Source organism: Podarcis gaigeae (assembly GCF_964106915.1).
Source record: "Podarcis gaigeae genome assembly, chromosome: 3".
In the NCBI taxonomy this organism is placed as follows: domain Eukaryota; kingdom Metazoa; phylum Chordata; class Lepidosauria; order Squamata; family Lacertidae; genus Podarcis; species Podarcis gaigeae.
This window is the reverse complement of record NC_139680.1, coordinates 88,566,065-88,589,667: the sequence shown is the minus strand read 5'-3', so window position 1 is coordinate 88,589,667 and position 23,603 is coordinate 88,566,065. Positions and strand designations below refer to the sequence as shown.

Here is a 23,603-nt window from a genome sequence, read left to right as displayed (position 1 = left end):
TGCAACAAAATTGCAGGGGGGGGGGTAGAATATGTATGTAAAAATTCAGAACACAAGCTGAAGTTCTCATGTAAATGAATGGCACAGCTTCACACATTATCTAGTAGGGTTACCAAATATCACTGTTTACTACTGAGCACAGTAATCAAGCCCCTAAAATTTCTATAAAATTTCCATTAAACACAAATAAGCTAGTCTTCATCTTACTATTTTTGGTAGATTCGGATCCCAGTAACACTTTGAAATTTGAGGAAGACAAATCAGCTCTTACATAACTTATTTGGGTCAAGTTCCCACTGGAAGAATATAGAAGGTCACAATTCTTTAATTAAGAATGTATGTGCACAATTATTTATACCACATATTTCAAAAGGTAAACCACGCAAAAACGAAGCTATTTCAGCGCACGTAGCTGAAGGTTGACTGGAGGGCACACTTTGTGAGATATTGACTTTGAAAATTGTTTCTCCCTGGTTTGCATTTAACTTCAGGGCATATTTGCCCTTATTATTCCATTTATTTCTAGCCTACCTTAGCCACCCCTTCAAATTCAAAGTAATAGTTAAACTGAAAAGGGCTTGCCTGTCACTCAGGCTCACAGGCTGAGTGTGTTTTGGAATTCTGCAAGTCAACTGGTGACTATTGTCCCTTTAAAACTCTAAATGGCTTGAGTCCTGCATGCTTTGCATGGTTCTTTTCATGTGCAATCTGAAGTATCATAAGGAATTATTGGAACGTTTTATCAAATTATCATATGCTAGCCAGGTTAAGTCAGATAGGAAAAACACTGATCTCCAACACACATGTGGATGGAACCAAAGGTAGACTTCCAGAATCTATCCTTGAAGACTTTAAATATGTATACCATTTTTAGCACTGCTTTTACTTGCCTGGGTGGAGAAACCTTGAAACTGGGCTGAATTGTTCTTACTTTTTTTCCTAACGAGATATTGCTTTTAGTGTGATTGATTTTGCTTTAATATTTATTCTACAGATTTTGGGCATATTTTTAATAGTGTCCAACTACCCTGACCTCTTGAAGATGGACATGGGAAATATGCAATAATTATATTTTTAAAACACACTTTTCAGCTTTAGCATCAGGCTGCAAATGTCATGGCACCAGATTAACACTGTATATATTCAGTATCACTAACCCTCAAACCCAAATGAGCAGTAAGAACAAGTAGTGGGACGCGGGTGGCACTGTGGGTTAAACCACAGAACCTAAGGCTTGCCGATTAGAAGATCAGCAGTTCAAATCCCTGCGACAGGGTGAGCTCCTGTTGCTCGGTCCCTGCTCCTGCCAACCTAGCAGTTCGAAAGCACGAAGTGCAAGTAGATAAATAGGTACCGCTCCAGCGGGAAGGTAAACGGTGTTTCCGTGCGCTGCTCTGGTTCTCCAGAAGCGGCTTAGTCATGCTGGCCACATGACCTGGAAACTGTACACTGGCTCCCTCGGCCAATAAAGCAAGATGAGCGCTGCAACCCCAGAGTCGTCCGCGACTGGACCTAATGGTCAGGGGTCCCTTTACCTTTACCTTACTACTATACTACTGAAAAAGTGAGAGGGGAAATTTGATATTATAGCAGAAGCTGTTACAGAACTTGTCATAGCTACTTCTCTGCTTAGGACAAAGCTTGAGGAAACAAATTAAGTGTTGTCATAATGAGGAGCGTATTCAGCAGCCTATAGGTTGGCTCTGTCTCTAGTCAGTACCCTCATCCACAAATCATTCCCCAATTAGGAAGTATCATGCCAAATGAAATCACATTCAATACTGGAAGGAGCCCAACAACCTATTCATTAAGAATATCAGAAAGACATGCATGTAGATAACAGTCAGGAACTTGTGAACTTGTAGGAAAAAAGGACAGGAAAGTAAATAGCATTTAAGGAAAATGAGGTCAACGGTACATCAGCTATGAAGTATAAAGTACAATGGTACTTCGGGTTATGAACTTAATTTGTTCCGGAGGTCCATTCTTAACCCGAAACTGTTATTAACCTGAGGCGCACTTTCGCTAATGGGCCCCCCCGCTGCCGCTGCACAGCTGACGCACAATTTCCGTTCTCATCCGGGGGCAAAGTTCTCAACCCAAGGTACTACTTCCGGGTTAGCGGAGTTTGTAACCCGAAGCGTTTGTAACCCAAGGTACCACTGTATACCTTGCAAACATTTTCAAAACATGCAAACAGTGCAAATGCTAAAACAAAATTAAATATTTTTTATGACAACTATAGCTTTGCTGTTTCCTTGGCATCTTTCACCTAGATATGGGAACAACTAAAGAGAGGTCCTAAGGAGTGGAAATGGATAATTCAGCCATGAAGAGGCAGGGTAGGCCATAAAGTTCTCACTTGCTTCACCTTGTGATACTACCTATACCATCACTCAGTAGGTAAAGGGTAGACATGTCTGATGGCCCCATTTATTTCTGCCAGTAAACCCCATCCTCACTGCAGACACAACTACCTCACAGGAATGCTTGTTTCCATTTACTATAGCAGAAGGAGCTTGATTTATTACCAACTGATTATGGATAGAATGGGAAGGACTTCATATATTATGGGACTGGAGTATCCATCCATCTATAGACTGTGGTAGAGCATGCCTACTCATAGGTCTTCCATCATTTTCAGAATTCTTGAAAAAACACCGCATTTATTTATCTATAAATAACTGCCCTTCATCTGAAGATCACAGTGTGGTTCCAAACATAAAAATACAAAAGGAGCACACAAAATACATAATAAAACAAAAACAAATGAATAATCCCTGTCCCACGAACACATTTAAAAGGCCATGGAACATTATTCAGCCATGAAATTCATGAACAGAAAGTTACCTGAGCATGAAGCATGAAGTAATTGTAATAACAATATTCATTATCAAAAGGTGCTATGCTAACAATTTACATATTTTACAAATTAAGAAAAATGATGGCGAGATTGGAAATTGACTATATCACAGAGAAACTTCAAAGGGGATCTGAAGCTCTCTTTTTTTTCAGTACAGAACTCTTACTTTGGACCCATAAGATGAACTGAGGATAACTGTTATTGAAGAAAAAACTGTTATTGAAGAAAAAAGTAAGCAAGCATATAGCCAGCACTTACTGGATGAGTTTCAATTATTTGGCTTGCTCAATAAGTGGTGATCACAGATTCCATTTCCTGGATTCCCTCAAACTAGCCTGAATCAATTTCTATGACATGGTGACTGCAGAAGTCAATGCTATTAGAAACAAAAACTTAGCTTTCTGAATCAATTATGAAAGAAAAACATTGGGCTATTATGTACCACTGAATGCAGTACAACCCACAACGAACTTTTCTGCATATAAGTTTCAGCACTAGTTTCAAATGTCAAATGTATCTGCCAAATTTGATTTAATATCAAAACTAAATAGCACTTACATTACACTGCATAGTAATCTAAATAAACACGAGAAGGCAACCACATGTAATCTACAGAGCCACGAGCAGCACAGATTAATATGTCCTTTAAAATTAGAAGTCTAATTTGACATGGAAAGTGTTAATTAGTTTTCACCTGACAGATTAAAGGAGGCTTCTTGTTCTACTAATGAACATGTGATATTTGTGCATGTTTAGAGAGCAGTCGTACCACAGTAAAAGCATACACAGTAAGTAAAGTGATTTTATAGTACAGAGAAGAGTTAGAGATACTACCGACTGAAAACTCTTGTGTTCAGGAATATTTAGCCAAACTTGGTAGTCCATGAGAGAAACTAGCTGGTATTGGGATTATATTGTGAATATCTGGATGAAATCCTAGTCATTCATGGTAAAAATTGTTATTGCTGCCTTATTTTGTTTTTATTTTTTAATATTATGGTAACATTCCCATCTAGTCAGAATAAATTCCACTTCCTTCAACAGTAAACTACAAGCAACTGCAGTGTCACTCTTTTCCTCTTACAGTACTTCCATTCCAATTCAGAAGTTCTGAGAAAAGCTGGTGTTGTTTTTTTAAAGTGGTGCTTAAATGCAAGCCCCTCTAGGCAAACCAGCCTCTAGATTATGTGAAAGTGTGGCTTTTATCCCTGCTGCTGCAAAGAACAAGAGGTTTTGGGGGGGGGGGTGTCGAAAGAGAGAAAGAGAGAGAGAGAGACCTGACACATGCAACCTGGCATTACTCCAAGCTCACAATGAACTAAGTCAAAACAAGTAACACTGCCTGCAAAATTGCTTTGAGGATGGTGGGAAAGACTCTGAAGGGGAACGTTCACCCAAAAAAATGCAGCAATTCTATGCGACAAAAAATGCAGAGATTGGAGGGGTGACCTCCCTTAGAGCAAGGGACATATTTCAAACCCCCCCTCCAAGCGTGTGTATCTTATGCCAATGCCTTTTTTGCAAGCTCAGGCCCCAACGGGTCCCTACGGAGCCCACGCGCACAGCAACGCAAGCCCCTCTCTGCATTTGACCCCACTCTTCTCGGAGGATTCCCGCGTCCTTCCCGTCAGCTGCAACCCACACACCTTTGCCCTTCATTCCTCCCCCCACTAGAAGTCACCTTTGCAGAGCCGCTTGACTCCTCACCCCGCCCCCCCCAAAAAACCTCTCCACAAATCCACCGGCAGCGTTATTCCCCCCCCCCCACCAAGGACTATGCCTACAAACTCCACGTGGGCGTGCCAGAAAGTGCTCCGTTCAGACGTTCCCCGGCCCCCTCACCGCGCCACGCCCCCCCCTCACATCACAAAGGTAGGCTTACCTAGGCTGCCCCCTCCATCATCTCCTCTCCCCCCCCCTCGCCTTTGGGACTGAGCGGCAGCAGCGCCCGCCCAGCCCCCTTGCCTCCCCCCTCAGCAACACACCGGCCTCCCCGCTCCCCAGAGACAGTCGGAAAGGAAAGCAAGCCGAGGTGACAGCGGCTCCTTCACACGCCCCCCCCCCCCGCGCGCCTTTACCTGCCCTCTCCGCCCAACAGAGGCTCCCTGAGACAAGGGAGAGGAGCGAGGAAGGATGAGTCCCCGTTCCGTCCAGGCGCCGCCCCCGCCCTCGCTCGCCTGCCATGCCCCGCCCCCCCACCGTCGATCACCATCATCCGCCATCCCTGAGGCGCAGCAAGAGGTTGAGGCGTTAGACCCCGCCCCTTCACCCTCGCTCTCAGCCAGTGAGCGGCCTTGGCCCCGCCCCTCTGCTTTACATACTCGACTTTTCTTGCCTTCCACTTTCGGCTCCTAGGAAACGGCGCGTCAGGCCACGCCCACATTCGGTGTGTGTGGTCTTTGGCTCTCTTTCCCCCTTCCCTCCCCACCCGGGCCTTGTGCGCTTGCGCCTGCGCGCATCACCTGTCTTCTTCTTCTTCCTCCGCTTCTCCTTGCTAATCAAGCGGATGAGAGGCGGGTGGGGGCGGGAGTCTCGCGCAGCCTGCAATGGCTCGGAGCTCAGCGCGCGCCGCTTCGCGCGGCCACCGTTGCCGCGTTCTCCGCAATTCGGTGGTTTTCTTGCAAAAAAAGACAACGCGGCGGGTTGGGTGAAAGCAGCAAGCCTGGCTTGGAAACCGCTTCAAAGACGTCACAAACGTCGCAAAGCGCACAGGGTCGCAGTCACAGAAGCAGTGCAAAAAGCATCTTGAAGCACCGCGAATTAATTAATTATTTCTTCAATTAGTCATACCGAAAGGAAAACTTAAAATCTAACGCAGATAAAACCGGCAAGAGAGAATGACATCCTGTGCAACAAATACAAAAAGCAGTATAGGTGTGTGTTGTGTGTGTTCACTGACTAAGGGTCCCTTAGAACGCTGCAAGTAATGGTTCATTTGCTCAAAGCAGGCAGCGGTGTGTAAGTTTTAATTCAGGAAATGTCCGCAGTTGTTCGTGGTGCCCAGCACTTGTGGCCTAAAAAGCTGACAGTGGAATGTTTACATAATACTGCAGTGTCTTTTTCTGAAAAACAAACTGATTTTAAAGCAAGTCATTTTCACTTTCCATTATTAAATTTCGCATATCAGTGTTGGTGCTGCGATACACCTTTCTAGCAGAATCTGCCATTGGATCTTGCTCCCTAGTAAGTGTAGAATTGCAATGAAAAGTAAAATACTGGCCTTGAAAGCTACAAACAATACAAAAAAATGAGTAAGTTTCCATAGTGCATGTGCATATTTATTCAGATTAATGGTGCTTTCTCTCAGCTAATTTTAAATTTTTATCCTTGAACTACAGCCATATATGCAAACAGGCTACAACCCAACTTCCCTGGGAGTAAGAATCTTCAATAAGATGAATTCAGTAAGACCTAACTTCTGAAACCAAATGTGCATTGGTTGTGCTTTATATGCATGATGTGAGTTTCAGAAGTTAGGTCTAAGTACATTACTTCCCTAAAATAATCCTAGGGACTTTGGCTTTCCCCTAGTAGGGCTACTGTCCCCAGCACCCTTAAACTACAATTCCCAGGATTCTTTGGGAGAGGACATTTGCTTTAAATGTGTGGTGTGGATCTAAGTCCCTTGACAACATTGGCATTTATGGGTAAATGTGCATAGTATTGTAGAGTTAGAAGGGATCCCGAGGGTCATCTAGTCCAACCACCTGCAATTTAGAAATATCATCTAAAGCATCCATGACAGGTGGCCATCCAACATTTGCTTAAAAACCTCTGATGAAGGAGAGTCCACAACCTCCTGAGTGTTGCATTACTATTGACATTTGATAAGGGGTGTGTGCACAAACAAAACTGAGGTTAAGAATCAGACTATGTTAGATTTAAATGAAGCCTATGCCAGAAGTAATACTTTGCACGAGTACAGCAGATGGGAATGGCAACCCTGTGTCTTGAATGCACCACCGCAGATTGTAAGCACGGACATCACATCGTATGATTGAATACCTCCAGCTGAGACACCATCATCACAGGGAGGCAGCTGAGTTTTTAAAAGAACACCCTGACGTTCAAGTTTTCTGTGTTCAGGGAACTGTTTGGAATTCTTTGGAGAAAAGGGTGGGATAAAAACGAAATAAATAACAGCAGGAGCTCCAATCTCAGTCTGAAGTGGTATAGTCAGACATAGATTTTATCATCTCACCCATGAGAAAGAAGCCTTAATGCCAGGTAGTTATTATAAAATTACCTGCCCAGCCAAGATTTTTTTTATTGGACACCCCAAGAAAGGCAAGATGAGACTGGTAACTTGAATAGCTTGTTGGAGCAGAACAGTGTTTGGAAATAGTGTTGACTTCTGATTGCACTGTTTTGTAAGAAAACAAGGGTTGGGCCCCCACACTTCGCAAAATCTACTGCTAATTCTGAAACTAAGTTTTATGGTAGGGTGTTTAGACATGAACAGCTAAATAAGCAGTAGCACCAGACTAGGGAACATGAGAGAATTTTTAAATACTTGGAGGCTAATGGTAGGATTCTGTAATCTGAATACTTACATCACACTAGAGTATTTATTTATTTATTTAAAAAAAGTTTAATGTAATACAAATATCTAATAGTTTACTTAAAAGCAATAAAAACACAACAGTGACATTCTGTAAAATTTCCTAAAAACGAGATCGAAACTATACATCACAAAGAAAATTGAGCAGGGTACAAAACAGATAATTAAAAATTAAAAACTGAAATCCAGGAAAGCTTTGGTAAAGATATACTTTTCAAAGAGGCATCTAAAGGTAATTGCTGTCTCAGCCTCATGAGGAAGGTCTTTCCAGAGGGTGGGTGCTATCACTCAGAATGCTTGCTTCTGCATTGTCACCAAGTGACAGTCTGTTGGTTGTGGTTTACCAGCAAGGTCTCCTTGGGAGATCCTAAAGATCATCCTGGTCTCTGCCCGGGGAGCTGGTCTGCTTGGTGTCCAAGCCTTAAGTTGTTCAGGGTTTTCAATGTCAACAACAACATCTTGAACTTGGCTCAGTGGCTAAGAGGCAACCAGTGTAGATCTCTCAAAGCTGGGTGTCCCACTAAGCCCCCTAACCAGATTGTCACTCAGCTGTGATTCACCCTTTATTTATGTAAAAAGCGGCAAATTTAGCGTTCAAGATGTTGCTACAGTTCCATTGTCAGGGAGGCTCTTTTGTGCTGTGATGAATCATCAGATAATTACAGGTTTAACACATGAGAAATAGAAAAAACACAGCTGTTTTCCTTGTTCCACACAATCTGCATTGACATTGATTTGCTGATTTGCTTTTAAGTGAAGCAAACTCTTGTACATGAGCTTGCAGCTGCTAAGTTCCTATCGCTTCCATTCCATGCAAAACTAATGGAAGTGGGATGCCGAATTAATTGGCCGGATGCCCTGAATCAGCCTCTAAATGTGTACTTGTACACACCGTGAAGGTGTTTCACAGTAAAACATCTCAGCATACCTCATTCGATTTTGTCTAGTTAAAGACTAGTATTGCAGACCTTTACTGACCTGCATGAAGAGAAGATGAGGCTCCAGCTGCTTTCAGCACACTTTATAACTCCACTAAAACGTATCGCCATTCTAATAGTCTTCATCTCAGGGGGTTTTATAGATAATCTATTTCACTTCGTACTGCAGACAAGTGGTGTACCTGTAATAGGGCGGAGAAAAGTGACCCAATTATATTGGAAAACACAGAGAAAGCAGATAAGGAGAAAAGAGACTCCATCTGATTTGATTCTGAAGTATGTTTTAAGATCCAAAAGGGAGAGATCCTAAGAAAGTAGGGTGTGTAAATTTTGCTTCAACACCATCTATCATTGTCCTGTACAAAATAGGAAAAGTGGATCTTGTGTATCAACACAAAGACACAACCTGCATAGGGAGAGAGTGGTCAGGAAAGTTGTTTTCTCCTTAACAACTGCCTGCATACTGCACCAGAAAGATACCTGCCTCTCTGTTTAAGAACGCTATTATAAAGGGGGGGGGAAATATTTTTTCCCCAGGTGCGGGGCTGGGGTGGGGGAAGCCTGAGCTTCCCCCGACCCCAGCCCCCAGAACAGGCAGCTCTCCGCAAGCCTTGGGAGACCGGCACGACTTCTCGCTGGGTTCCCAAGCCTTGCGGATATCTGCCTGAAGCCCAAACCAGGTCGGGGAACAGCGGGATGGCGGCGCTCCACCTCCCCGCTGTCCCCCGAGCTTGTGGGGCTGGCAGCAGGGAGAAGCGCGCTTCTCCCCTCCGCCAGTCTCCAAACCAATTCGGGGAACTGAAGCCCAGGGCGCGCTGTGCCCCAGGCTTCGAGATGCAGGCTGCTATCTGCAAGCCTAGGGAGCCCGACAGGAACTCCCGCGGGCTCCCAAGGCTTGTGAAGAGCTTCCTGAACCCTGGAGAGCGAGAGGGGTCAGTGTGCACCAAACCCTCTCGCTCTCCAAGCTTCAGCGAAAGCCTGCATTTGCCCCATAGGACGCACACACATTTCCCCTTCATTTTTGGAGGGGGAAAAGTGTATCCTATAGGGTGAAAAATACGGTATGTTAGACCCCATCTGCACTACACATTTAAACATACACCTTTAAACAAGGATGACTTTCCTTAAACAATCCTGGGAACTGTGGTTTGTTAAGGGAGCTGAGAGTTGATATGAAACCCTTATTCTCCTCAGCCAATCCCTCTTCCCAGGGAATTCTGGGACTTGTAGCTCTTTGAGGGAAATAGGGATCTCCTAACAACTCTCAGCACTCTTATAAACTACAGTTCCCAGGATTCCTTGGGGAGAGCCCTGACTGTTTAAAGTAATATGCTACTGCTTTAAATATATGGTGCAAATGGGGACTTAGATTAGATATATGAGCTGTGGATTCTTTTCCAACCCAGTAAGTGTTTGATAATATACTCTCTCACACTGGAAATTTTCCTCACAAGGTTATTGTAAGGTTACATGGGATGAGAACTGTAAAAAATAATGCATACGTTGAAAAAGTAATAGATACATAATTCATAAAGGTGGCATATAAATGTTATAAACAAACACAATACCAAATCTCCCATGCCCTGTGAAAATGTTCATGAGACTAGAGTATGCAAACAGATTACATTTCTAGATTGTATTGGATGTAAAGTAGATGGAACCCATCCAAAATTACCTAAAGGGCATTTTCATTAGACTAATCAGCTGCACCAGCTTGTCTTCATCCAGTTCTTGGCACAGAACAGATTAGTAAATGCAACCACGATGCCGAGATATGCAACTCTGGTGAATAATTCATAGGCCACCCAAGAACTGCTGCAGGTATTCTTGTACGCCAAGTCAAAGTTAAAGGCAAAAAGAAGATATTGTAGCCAGACTATAGGAGGCAAGAAGACAAAAAGAAGATTAAAGGATTAAACAAATATTACTTTGCCATTGCATAACTTTTTTATTTTTGAGGATGTCAGGTATTTGACAAACATTCATATTAAGTTTGTGTTGGGAAGATGCAATGCTCTAGACCAAAGGCAGGAAATATTTCTGGCCCAATGGTCTATATTCTTATCTCCTCCCAGCCTGTAAGTCAACTTTGACTTGTAGGTAGCCCTACCCAGTGCTTTTTTTCTTTTAAAAAAATATGTTTAGTACCCTCATTTTGACTCAAGAAAATCACCATTTTATAGTTCAAATCAGGAAAAATAAACACAATAAATGGACAAAAGTACAAAGAACATGCATTATCTCATATTACACAGCTGACAGCTCACAGTAACTTCCCCATTGGCATGAGGTTGTGTGCACTAACATCTCACTTCCATCTGAGACTCAGGAAACACCGTGACAGGAAATGAGGCTGCCATCGGGGGAAGCAACGGAATTGATGATTCACTGGCCCTACCCATCTGTCAATCATCTGATGTCATAATGATGCCAGGTGACTGAAAAGTGAGTGATCCCACCCATCTGTCAGAGTTGACCTGTAGGAAGGGATCAGCTTCACCAGCACATTCCCCACTGTTTTGAAATTAATAGCGTCCTTCCAAATTATGTTCAATGGCACTAGAAAGGCAGCATGACATGTGCAAAAGTCATATTTGCAGATTATTAAGCCGATACCAACTGCCTGTGGATCACCATGGCTATTCCAATTTTTTCTTTAAAAATATAACCTCGTCATCTTCCTCATTAGTATTCAGACAGACAAACTGTCGTCCATGTATCATTCAAAGAATTCATCAGTGCATCTCTTGGTAGATGCGGAGTTATAAACTCATCAAAATTTAATCTGAAAAACAAGGAGAAGATCTGCTGCATAAATATGTTCTTGTATTTTTTTGCACAGGTGAGCAAACAAACATTTTCATTTCCTTCTGCACCATTTCATCCTCTCCTTTAAAATTTCTGCACCACTTCAGCCCTCCTTCAAAATTTCCATTCTTCTGTCTGCTCCTCTGTCTGCTGCAACAAAGCTTTAGCCTTTAATCATCACAACAGTTTCCTAAACCATTAGTTGTTTTATTTTAATCTTACAGCAGTCGTGTGGGGTTGGTTAGACTGAGCGACAGTGACTTGGCCACAGCCAAGCAACGGTGTGAAGTGGGAGGCTGGCGCACCACCTAAAACATGAAATCAATGCCACAGAAGCACAACAAGATTGTATTACTTACCATATAATTTTGTAACTTCAGTCGGGTACTGCTTTTGAATAATTATTTAGGGTTGCATCTAATGTTATTCCTACTGTGAGTGGGCTCACACAGGCATGACTACCTTTGGTACACTAATTTCAAGAGATCTTCTCTGAATCAAACTTAATTAACTCTTGACATTTACAATCTTGTGCAATGTAGCACCATAGGTTTGGGGAAGGAAAGGGTGGCTGAAGCACGTGTGAGACGCATCAGAAGGAAAACTGCTTTGACGTTGCAGGTCAGAAAAGTTGGAGACACTCTCAAATGCATGACCTAAATAGGCTTTTCCACCGCTTACCTCTTTTGACTTGAAGTGCTGTGCTTTCTTCCTGATTGACATTATCCTCCCAACGGCATGCTTTGCCCTTGCACGTGTCTATGCAGTGGTACTTTGTCATTCAAATGGGTATTTCCTAAAAGAACTGCCTTACAACTGAACCTTTTTTTTTTAGGATTGCAAAAGCAGCAAGTGTACCTTAGTGATGAGACATCATGGGGAAATGTATTGTAATGTGTAAGCACCTAATTTGTCAAATGCAGCATGTAACAAGAAAGTCCTTTTATAAATGCAACAAACTAGCTGAGGGCTACTTAGCCTAATAAGCTTAAAATCTTATTTCTCGTAGACATCTGTCAAGGCAAAAGCAAGATACACACAACACAAGCACGCTTAATCCACTAGCTCAGGCTAACGGCGATGGAGCTTGTGAGCTGCTGCTTTGCATCCAAAGGGGAGAATGCAAAGGTGAAGAATGCACTGTGCACATTTGTGGAGAGATGCACTGGGAACGCTGAAGTTCGTAATTGCTAAGAAGGCAACCTCCCAAACTGTGGGCTGTTCAAGATGAAAGCTTCATCAGAAGCATAAGATCCTAACATCAACTGAACTTGTAAGTTTTTTCTGCCTTTTTATTCCTTCCTAGATCAGTTGGATATTTTTAGGAGTAAAGAAGGATAGGAAGAGGAGCATAATGGGCTGCACTCCTTCACATAGTGATATTGCTAACCATAATGTGGCCCATGGAATCAAGTCACTGAACAGGGGTATCCTGCCAGTTGATCCAGAGGGTGAAGGTTCCCAGCTCCCAATGCTGATCAAATGCTCCTCTTCATATGATCTTGAGGAGTTGTGCCAGGGAGAGACTCAAAGTAAAGATCACTTCTTTGAAAATTCATCAGATGAGGACAAAAATGTTAATTTCCGCTCCTCCTCTGAGGATCCTTCTCTGCCTGAGATTGACCAGGAAGAGAAGGAAATGGAAAAGGTAATCTCAGAGACTGAGATAGCCATATCTGAACTGACGGTGTCTCCCACCCATATGATTGAGGATATTAAGGTCAAAAAGCAAAACTCTTCTGCATCAGAAGAAATTGGCTTTGCTTTGGAAGACAACGATGCAAACAGTGAAAAGCAAAATGCAAAGAAAGAGAAAAAGCAAAAGAGCAGCAGGCAGAGAAAACAAGGCCGTCATTGCAAAATTAAAGAAAAACCCAACCCACCCGAATGCAAGGCAGAGAAGGTGGATTTCCCAGAGTTGCTTGTTAAAGCCCATCAAAATGCTTATGCCTATTTAAACCCTAACCTCTCCAAATACGAGGTTATCTTGTGCATGGCCAACCAGGCCACGGAAACACAACTAATTATGCAGCAGATGGTGAGTTTTTTACTCCTTCGTTTTGATGAAATCAACCATCTTTTGGGAGAAATTGCCCAAGATGGAGAAGGCCTACTAAGAGATGTGGGAGGGAATCTTGCTTGGCCAGCTGGCAAAGGGAACCTGAAAGAACAGCCAGATCTCTTGCAGCAGTTACTACAGTACACAGTCAATAAGATGCAGCTGTTAAATGGCACTGTGGCCTCTTTAACATCTGATGCCCTGCAGGAGTCCTGTAGCTTTCTACAGTCTGCAGGTAGCAGCTTGGAGGAAAAGCTGAAAGCAAAACAAGCTTTTGATGAGCGCTTGCTCAGGACAATAAAACTCCTTGAAGCATCTGCAGTCAAACCCTCTCACTCTCACCCTGATGATATGACTCTTTATTCTGAAGACAGTGGGATTGGGATTGACAGCGAATCGGTCAAAGACCTGAACCTTCTTGATAAACAGGGAATGCAAAAAAATTGTGATTCTTCTTTGCATGACCACCCATCCTTAAATCCAGCCAGGCCATCAGGTGAAGTCCAGTGGTCATGCACATCAGTACATGCCACAGGCAGATCCCACGACTGTGCCCTGGAAAGACAATTTAAGGATATATTTTACCCACCTGCACCCACCAAGAGTGCAATGCCTTCTTCAGCTGTAGCTCCAGGAAGCACTGTTCTGCAGTATCAAAACATCTCCAAAACCTCTTCTCCTAACTCTATGAATTGTGGTGTCATTCATGAGGGTGGTTGTTTCAAAGACTGTGAGTCAACCACAAATGAAGACAGTGATGATAGTAGCTTGTCTGAAGAAGAAGGTGACAATTTAAGTCTGTCTGAAAAAGGAACTAAAGAACAGCCCACATCTTCGCCTGCAGCAACCTACAGTAAACGGAGGCCTTCCACGAAACGGATAGAGAGCCCAGAGAATGAGGAAATTACACTCAAGATGAAAGATGCCATTAGTGAAAAGATCAAGTTTGTCCCTGCTAAATCTGGGAAGAGGGATTGGGTGGAAGATGAAAATGGGAAGATGCTGCGGCGGCCTAGCACAGCAGCTGGAAGCCAGAAGGCACCAGTTAAAAAGAAAAGGTCTAGGTCAGAGGAGTCTCTGAAAAGTCGTGCCGAGGACCCAACCCTTTTAGAACTTCAAAGGACTCAGAAGGGGCTTGACAAAAGGCTGAAAATGTTTTACACACTTAATGGAAACAAGGATCTAAACGATAAGACAGCATCACTGAACCCAAAAGAGCCATCTAACTTGCAAGATTCTGAGCATGTTATTCATAGATCTTCCACTAAGAAACTGAAAGCATCTCTTGCTAAAAACTTCAGCATATTGCCTAATCAAGATAAAGTCCCTTTGTTTAGGTGTGATCAAAATGCTTTCGACCAGCAAACTGGTGAAAGGAAATGTCGAAAGCCTGTCACAAGCACCACACCTCCAATGGATCCAACATCTAAGAAAGAAAACGAGCTTCCTGGAACACAGAAGCTGAACAGTGTTGGTTGTGCTCCACCCCGCAAATCTGTAAAGAAGTTAATTGAAACATTCAGCACCGCTGAAAGTCTTGTGAAACCTCCAAGTGTAAGAATTTTGGGCCCAATAAAATGCATCAGAAAGTTTGGACTTCCAAGCATCACTCCCAGTCTCCCACTTCCTAGAGGACTTGCGCCTTTAAATCACAAACATAGAGTTTCACCAATAGGAGACATAAATTGTCGAAACATCAATCCAGCACACTGTACCTTGGGTACCACTGGGTCACCTGTATTTGCAAGCGGAAGTGGCACAAATGGGGATTCTGATGATGATGGCGATGACAGTGATGACATGGAAGACCTGCCCCCACCACCTCCTGAAATGTTGATGGACATCTCACCTGATTCAGCTACATCTCCAAAAGATGCAACAACAGGAGAAAACTATTCAGAAATTGCAAAAACAAACGAGCATTTCACCGCTAAAAAAGTTACTCACATTTCTCAGCGAATGAAAGCTTCTCTGTGTTCTATTGACTTGTTACCGAGTAAGAATCTGAACAGTCCCAGTCTCATTACTAACAAAGCAACAAAAAGCGCTAGGGTGGACTTCAGACCAAGAAAATATTCCCTGGAGTTGAATTCCAGCTATGTGTCTGATAACCACCAAGACATGTCATCAGCATCCCCAGAGGAACATGAAGTGGAAGAAACCACAGGTCTGTATAAGCAGACATGTAAGCTCATACCTCTTCAAAATCCTAAAGAAATGCCAGAACAGGATGCACTTGAGCCAGGAAATAAAGACTGTAGCACACCTTCAGCTTCAGCTCAAAAGCGAGGCTCTCCTGATTCACCCAGCGGAAGTGAGAAAATGACTGGCTTTACCAAACGGGTGTCCCCCGCAAGAACACCACCTTCATCACCCCCCAGTGAGAAAAGGCTCCCAAGCCCACCACTACATCACAGGCACATAAACCAAGCTTCTTCCCCCACTACCCACCGGCAGCCAAGCCCCCCTGCTAATCCCAGGACATCAAGCTCTCCAACACAAAGGAAGCAGCCTTCCCCACCAACCCAACAAAACCTGTCTAGCCCACCGTTGGGACGCAAACAGCAGAGCCCACCAACCCACCGGAAAGTGTCCAGCCCACCAGCACTCCGCAGAGAAGCAAGCCCACCTCCTTTCTCAACAACCCCATCCCCACCGACTTCCCCATCTTGGTTGCACAAAGGATTACGAAATCACCTGGACTCTGGGAATGAGCAGCAGACGCCCATCCTGAAGATTGTCAGCAATACACGCTCAATATTTTGTCCAGCCACTTCCTCGTTATTTGAAGCCAAGCCGGTGTTGCCACCTAACAGCTCCACAACAGAGGCTACGGCGGACCATCCCGAAGGGTCGGCATTTGCGCAGAGGAGCAGCAAACATCTCAGGCAATGTGGGGATCAACAGAGGAGGGTGTCCCTCAGTGCTGCCAATCCCCAACCTTTTGTGAGGAGGAGTTCCTCTGATCGCAGGCCAGGATTTCAGCGTCCCCTACCATTCTTTGCCACATCTAGTAGTGAACCTGTGCTACTTCAAACAAGGTAAGAGTCAGTATTTTCAAAGCCTTTAAGTTGAATTTAGATGTATAGTTAGCCTTATAGTCCAGGCAAGTAACTTCGTTGCACCGATATCTGTCGCTAATATCTCTTTCCTACAAGTAGGATTTGTGTGAGTGAGGAATAGGTAAAAAACAAACAACCACCTGTTCCCTTGTGTTACATCTGCACATGGGTTTTGAAAATGCACAGTGAAGTGAAGCAAATCCTTCCCCGATTCCTCTCTTGCCCATATTTGCCCATATGACAGCTGGGGAACCACCCCAACATCAGCACCACCAGCCATGCTGCCAACTTGACTGGCTTTCCATGTAGTACTATCATGAGAGTCCATGCTGGGCGTGGGTGTGGGAAACTTTGGATTCTAAATCCCTGCTCACCTGTGACACCTGACTAAGTGCCCTTATGTCTCGAATATCTTATTTCACAAAGTTACAGTGAAGCTATCAGGCTCTCTGAACTCTCCAGGGTTTCAGACAGGGGTTTCTCCCAGCCCCACCTGGAGATGCCAGGGATGGAACCTGGGACTTTCTGCCCAGGTGCTCTGCCACTGAACGGCGACCCTTTCCCACACTGCAAAGCGTAGGATACTGATGTAAGAAATGCATGATAGGCTACTTTTCGCACTGCAGTTTAAAAGCCTATGTGCCTTTCCATGAGTTACCTACTGCAATGACTCGTTTACAGAACTAGCTCATAGCATGAAGTATGAGGATTCAGAAGCATCCTTCAGTTTTCAGTTGTGTCCTGGAGACAAGCTTCATACACTGGGTGTTTTGACGGAACATCATCATCATCATCATCATCATTCTTCTTCTTCTTATTATTATTATTATTATTATTAAATTTATTACTTGCCCTTTACCCTATGATTCCAGGGCAGGTTACAACAATTTAAAATACAATGTCATCATCATAATTTATTACGGTCAAAGAACAGCTCGAAAAGGACAACTGGGACAGCTTTCACAAGAATAAAATAGACATTTAAAGCAGTGTACAACAACAGCTTAACGATTAAAATCTAAGATAAGCTACCACACAAATTTGGGCTACCATACAAATTGGCCCTGACACCCTGGAGGCCGACTTCGGCTGTTTTCCTAGCAAGCTAATAAGTTTTAAGATATGGGTGGGTGGTCTGCACCTGCAAATCTGCACGCAGAATCTGGCGACCATAAATACAATGTTAAAAAAAAAGTTTTTAAAACTTACATGTATCAGCCAGGGATATAGGAAGCTGTCCTATACTGAGTGAGACCATTGGTCCATCTAGGTCAGTATCCTGTACGTTGACTGAGCATAGGATTTCAGAAAGGAGACACTTTCAAACCCACCTAGAGATGCCGGGGATTAAATTTAGGGCCTTTTGCACTGAGGCCTTCTTGGTGGGAAGAATTTTACCACAACTGCATACCAAATGGTAGATTATTTTCCTCACCACTTGACAGGACGGTACATTCTGTTTCTCAGGTGGTTATGAACATGCCATGGTACATTGCAACTTGGGAACAGTCTGAGACATTTGTCCAACATTTCCTAGGTTTTAACTTGACGTTACAGCATCCGTATTGCCAAAGGCATCATTTACCTTTCCTGGAATAATTTTATTTTCCTTGCATTACAAAGAAAAGAGAAAGAAGTGGAATGGGACTGTTGCTTTCCTGTCCTGTAACATTAAGCCTTCTGCGAGAGTCCAGTTAAGCCCTCAAACCAGCAGAGATTGCAGTCCTGCTGATTTACCACAGGAATATGTATTCTGGGAAGAAAAAGAAGCTATCCGAGCACCTCTGATCTTCTAATCCCTTGTTTTGTTTCTATGTTTAACCAGCTCTCTTCAACCTTGGGTTCAGCCTTTCAACTTGTAAACAAAATAATAAAGAGGCAGAAGAGTGCCCGGGGGTTGTTATCCCAGAATAACTGATTATGTAAACGCAGGCCCAGGATCAGTTTCCAATGAAGCGTTTGCTCTTTCCCTTTACTCTGGTCTCTCTCTTGAGAGAGATGTGTCACTGGCCCCAATTAGAGAGCTCTGGCGTCTGTTGTAGCTTCATAAGTACCAGGGGAATGGCCTGTTGGTGTTTTAAGCTATGGGAACCAGAAACCATCTGCTCATGTAATAGGAGGGGGTTAGGGAGTTACTTTGCTCTTATGAGGCTGGCCTTTTGCTGGAATTTAGCTGAGGGGCACGTTTTCACAGCACGGATGCTCTGCTCGTACAAATCCCGCTAATCCATAATAGGATTTGTGCATGTGTAATAGAAAAAAAAAGTTTATTTTAGTCCAGTGATGGCTATCAGATTAAAGGCCTTTCCATGGGGTAACAGCTGGGGAGAGGAGCTTTGAACAAATACTGTTCAAATATTCCACTTAACTCAGGGCCACAAAACTGGTTTAATGACTCAGACCCCAAGCAAAGCCTTGGGTCATCTTTCCAGATACAGGGTAAATTTGTATTGGATCAGGACCTCATCAGGATAGGGTGTAAGACAGCAACCATATACCCACTGAACTCCCTGGTACTTACATGTGAGTAGGCATGTGTAGGATTGTAAGGAGTACCAAACACTCCACATTATTTTTCCATTAACGGTGCCTAGGCTCATAACATACACAGAAATAGAGGGCAAAATTCAAAAGAGGATAAGATCAAGGACACACACAAAATCCAGGTAGATTCAAGTACTTAAATCTAACTCTCTGTTGTTACACGCCACCCCAAACTCTGAAAGGTGCAAGATTCCACGGTTTCCAGGCATGTTTAACCAGGGTCTGTGTTTCCTTTTGGAAAATGAGGCACAGGTGTCTTTATGGTATATGGTTTATTTGCACATATTTGCACACCCTGAGCCTACAATGGAGGGGTTCACAGCATTAATACCCCAAGAGGTTCTGGCTGCTCCAATAGCCACAGCAACCTTGGATTTAAGCTGACCCCAACCAATGCTCTCAAATGTGCTCTCTGCCCCTCTCCTCAGCCTGCTGTGCTTTACTATTTTCTCCTATCATAGCAATCCTAAACTCTACTCTGTTTTATCTTTTCTAACTATCTCAGAACTCAAGGAGGGGATCCACCTATTTGCCAGTTTGCACAGTCTTTATTTTCTGTTAATGGCCCACCTCTTATGTAATACAGAATCACAGAACTGTCTGGTAGCCCATTTTAACACTCCAAGCAATGATTAAATTCTAACACCTATCAGACCCAGGAATTTAGGGAAAACTGGCACCCGCAAACCCTGGCCACCCACAACTCATAACAATGTGTATATTGGTGCTCTTTCACTAAATGCATTTGTACCAAATCATGTTATCTTTTATTTTTGAACATGAAATATTGATGCAGATAGCATAGCACAATCTATTTTTTACCTTATCCAGCAATTACTTAATTTATGGGAAGTAGTCAGATATATGTTACATTATATACTCGTGTCATCAGTGTGAGAAGCACTACAGACAGGTCCTTTACCCAGAGGTGCTTCCTGGGGCTGATGGGAGATGTAGTCCAAAACATCTGAAGAGTGCCAGGTTGGTAAAGTCTGTGATAAAGCATATACGTATGAAGAAACACATGTGAATGTGAATTTCATGTGAATATTCAGCATTCTGAAAATCACAGCTTTCATAGTTATGAAACCATGTGCACATTTGCTTAATTTTTATAATTATTACTGTTATTATTTATTAAATTTATATACTTTCCTTTACAACATAAAAATACAAAATGAGAACACAAAATACACAATAAAACAAAAATTAAAACAAACCAATAGTCCTCCTCGCTTTAATTTTTTTATTTGCATACTTTATACAGATGACAGAAGTGTACTTTTCTTGATGCAGAATTTGGGTTACCTTTGACGACTTGTGCTAATAATTCTTAGCTCCCAAATGGTGATAGATTTTTATGCAATGGAGCTTCATTTTGGTATGAGGCAATTAGAATTCAAAACTGGATTGTACAGAATAATAAACACCTAAATAGCTGCTGATGGTGTTCTATCATGAGTTTACATGTTATATCCACGCTTTCGCTTTTAAAAGGTCATACGTCATTAGCCTTTGGTCTGAAACATCTTCTCTTTTTGCAGAATGGAAGAGAGCCATAGGAAAGAGGTGGACTCTTGGAACAGTCCATGTTCCTCTGAGGGCAGAAAAGCAGGCAAGTCATCTTCCCACCCTGAACTCTACATTGTGGGCCAAGGACTCCAGAAGGACTGAGTGGAAGTGATTATGCTGGCATCTGGAAAGCTGTGGCCCAGGACCAAGAATCTTTTCATGTGTAGCCCCAAGCTGCAATGTTTCACTTTCTTCACCATGTCAAAGAAGAATGAATACTGGTTCCTGGTTTAGCATCACAGACCTTTGGAACTTGAGTTCTGAAGGTCATCCTGACCAGCTTTCCCCTCCAAGAGGAGAGATCATTCGCCAACCTGCATGGTCACAGTCCGGACCACTGTGAGCTACAGAGTGTGTGAGAGCTGCAAGGAAGTACTTACAGAGCAGATAGTGGCACATCATCCCAAGGCCACCTTCCTGGGCGCCACATGCCAGCATTGGGTGGGGCCAGAGTCAAAAACAAGCACAGTCAGAGCAATGAATGTGATTTTTACCTCTGTACAGCAGACTACCCCTATAATACTCTCCTGAAAGTAAGTTCCATTGATTTCAATAGGCCTTACTTCCAAGTACACAGGTATAAAAAGTTAAAGGTAAAGGCCCCCTGGATGGTTGCGTCCTGTCAAAGGCGATCAGGGGGTTGCAGTGCTCATCTCGCTTTTAGGCTGAGGGAGCTGGCATTTGTCCACAGACAGCTTTCTGGTTCATGTGGCCAGCATAACTAAACCGCTTCTGGTGCAGCAGGACACCGGGATGAGTGCCAGACCACACGGAAACACCATTTACCTTCCCACCCTCCGCAGTGGTACCTATTTATCTACTTGCACTGGCGTGCTTTCGAACTCCTAGGTTGGGAAGAGCTGGGACAGAGCAACAGGAGCTCACCCTGTCGCAGGGATTCAAACTGCCAACCTTCCCATCGGCAAGCACAAGAGGCTCAGTGGTTTAGACCACAGCACCACCCGCATCCCACAGGTATAGGAACACACTAAAAGGCATGTTTGCACCATAAGAATTCCCACTCTTTCGCCTAGAAGGAAATGGATGCATAAAGAACTATTCTTCCCGGACCAGTAAAAAAAAGGTAGCCCACTTTATTTCTGCCCCAGTATGGACTATCTCTCAATATCAGGAATAATGTCTGTCTACAGTGCAAATGAACATAACAGAGCAGAAGGTATGGCATAGGCAGCTGCAATGAGAAATGCCTTGCAGTAGTAAACCTGGAGCAGATATTGTACCTGCTAGCCACTCCGTGTTTGGACAGTGGAGGTAGACTATAAAACTAGGTGGCATCTCAGTGAATTCTAATGGATTCTGAATTTCGGTTTTGCATAGACTCACTCAAAAAGAGAACGAAAGGCAGCCAGCCAATGCACAATAATATCAGTGAAATTTAATAATGATTTAGATAAGGCTCTCTTTCCACGGTCTAGGGTTCCCCCCCCCCCCCAGATGATGTAGCCTTAGCCACTGTGTAATCTCATTGCTTCTATATCAGAGAAAAGCTTCATCTTGATTCCTGATGAGAGGAAATGTGTCATGCCCAATCAGGTCTTTTTAGAAGCACTCAAAAAGCATCTGCATATTTCATGGAAGGGGATCACAGGCCCAATCAACCAAGTATTTCTCTCATTGTGATAATGTTCATTTGGTTCATAAGGTGGCACCAGAGAAAGGAGCCCTTTATTCGCTCCTGCATTAATATAGATTAAAATGGCTCTCCCCAGCCCGCTGCTGTACAGATGTTTTTGGCTACAACTCCCATTCCCCATCCCCAATCACAGGCGTTCTGACTGGGGCTAATGGGAGATGTAGTCCAAAAAGTCTGGTGGACAGCAGGTAGGAGAAGGCTAGCTTAAATATAAGGTTATACTTGAGATTGAAGGCAGACCATCAATATATTTATGAAGCATTTTTTAAAGAATAATTACATAAGCACATAAATTCCACATTTCTGCTACCAGCTAGCTTTATATGACTCTATATTGGTTATTGGCTTTTTAAAAGTTTCTGTATTTTTTTAAAGTTATGTTACACTGCTATGTATATTTGTGTAAATACCATTTCCATTTTTCACCAAGTCTGTATATTTGTGAATATGAATTACACAGTGATGTATATTCAAAACTTACATTTCTTCGCTTTATAAGCCACGGTGAGAAACCTTACCATGGAATAAATTATCTCTCTCTCTCTTTTTTTTAGTTGCAGAGTTTTATATTGCATTTGTACTTTTGTGGTTTTCTACCAAGAAATTGTTAAAATAAACGTAATCTTGAAGTTAAAATCTTGGGTTATATTCAAAGTAGTGTTGAGAAGATTGCTTGCACTGATGGAACAATCTCCTCTCCCACCCCATTGTGCACTGCTCTGGGGGTTCTCAGATTTGGGGAGGGTGCATAGTGGGATAAAGAGGGGGGAAGTCCCTCTGCACTAGCTGGAATTGTTGATCTAACATCTGCTAGTGCAACTGTTTAGTTGTATATTGTCTCCAGTTGCAAACTCCTGGAGATAGCTGAACATGGGTCTTCTTCATTGGACTGATTTTGGAAAGATTTGCCTCCTTGGGTTTCATAATAGATCTTCGTGCATCTGCAAATCTTGTGGTTCACCAAGCATGCCAATACCTTCCTCGTGTTTCTCAGTGGCCCTATGTTGGTCAGATTTCTGTCAATTCCTATATGTGCTACTAAACAGAGCAACAATATACTGAAAAGCAATTTCCCATGTTTCTGTCACATCCCTATCATCGCGTTGTTGTGCTTTCAAGAAACAGAAAACAGGGCAACATTTTTTAAGCCAGAGAGGTGAGGCTGTGTAGATAGGTGCAGGCTGAAAGCATAAGGAGCGGCAAAGGAGGACAGGTGAAATTTATTGATGGAGAAGAGAACTTCATATGACTGAGGGCAGGAGTAGCATGTAAGGGGTGATCAAAAAGCAGTAGTACTCTCTTGGAGGAAGCTGCCCATGTACATCAGGATAAGGTAGGGCATAGCAAGAGTAGGGGAGCTCCAAGTTGGTGGCATTGGGGTCCCATGGTTGTGTGTACACTTGCAGGATGCCAATGCAGGCAAGGCAGAACTGCCCTGACCTCACCACTGCCTTCTCCTTCCCCACCCCATCCCCATCCTGGCAAATGTAGTGCCACCATGACTGGTGGGCTACTGCTGGCTGAGAGCGTTGCAACCAGGTA

At 43.3% G+C, this 23,603-nt stretch overlaps 2 protein-coding genes across 4 annotated transcripts in view; one reads left to right on the top strand and one right to left on the bottom strand.

Annotated features, from left to right (window-relative positions):
• The window catches only part of CLIP4 (CAP-Gly domain containing linker protein family member 4), a 37,304-nt gene extending 32,155 nt beyond the window's left edge, over positions 1 to 5,149 (bottom strand). For 2 of the 3 annotated variants that reach the window (XR_014562515.1, XM_083732365.1), the window contains exon 1: positions 4,942 to 5,149. The gene's annotated coding sequence lies outside the window, so the exon portion shown is untranslated. Of the gene's footprint in view, positions 1 to 4,544; positions 4,668 to 4,941 lie in introns of those variants that run through there. The other variant, XM_083732367.1, reaches the window with a different exon arrangement.
• PCARE (photoreceptor cilium actin regulator) lies at positions 23 to 22,690 on the top strand. Its single transcript, XM_083732195.1, has 5 exons — positions 23 to 821; positions 3,016 to 3,078; positions 12,006 to 12,067; positions 12,180 to 16,270; positions 20,380 to 22,690. Exons 4-5 carry the CDS (start codon positions 12,525 to 12,527, stop codon positions 20,507 to 20,509), a joined length of 3,876 nt encoding a protein of 1,291 aa, XP_083588321.1. The 5' UTR covers positions 23 to 821; positions 3,016 to 3,078; positions 12,006 to 12,067; positions 12,180 to 12,524; the 3' UTR covers positions 20,510 to 22,690.
• Positions 22,691 to 23,603: the final 913 nt, after the last annotated feature.

Coding starts and splice junctions, on each gene's coding strand:
- PCARE (XM_083732195.1), top strand. CDS start 12,525: ATGGGCTGCACTCCTTCACATAGTGATATTGCTAACCATAATGTGGCC. Junction 16,271..20,379: donor CCTGTGCTACTTCAAACAAG/GTAAGAGTCAGT, acceptor CTCTTTTTGCAG/AATGGAAGAGAGCCATAGGA.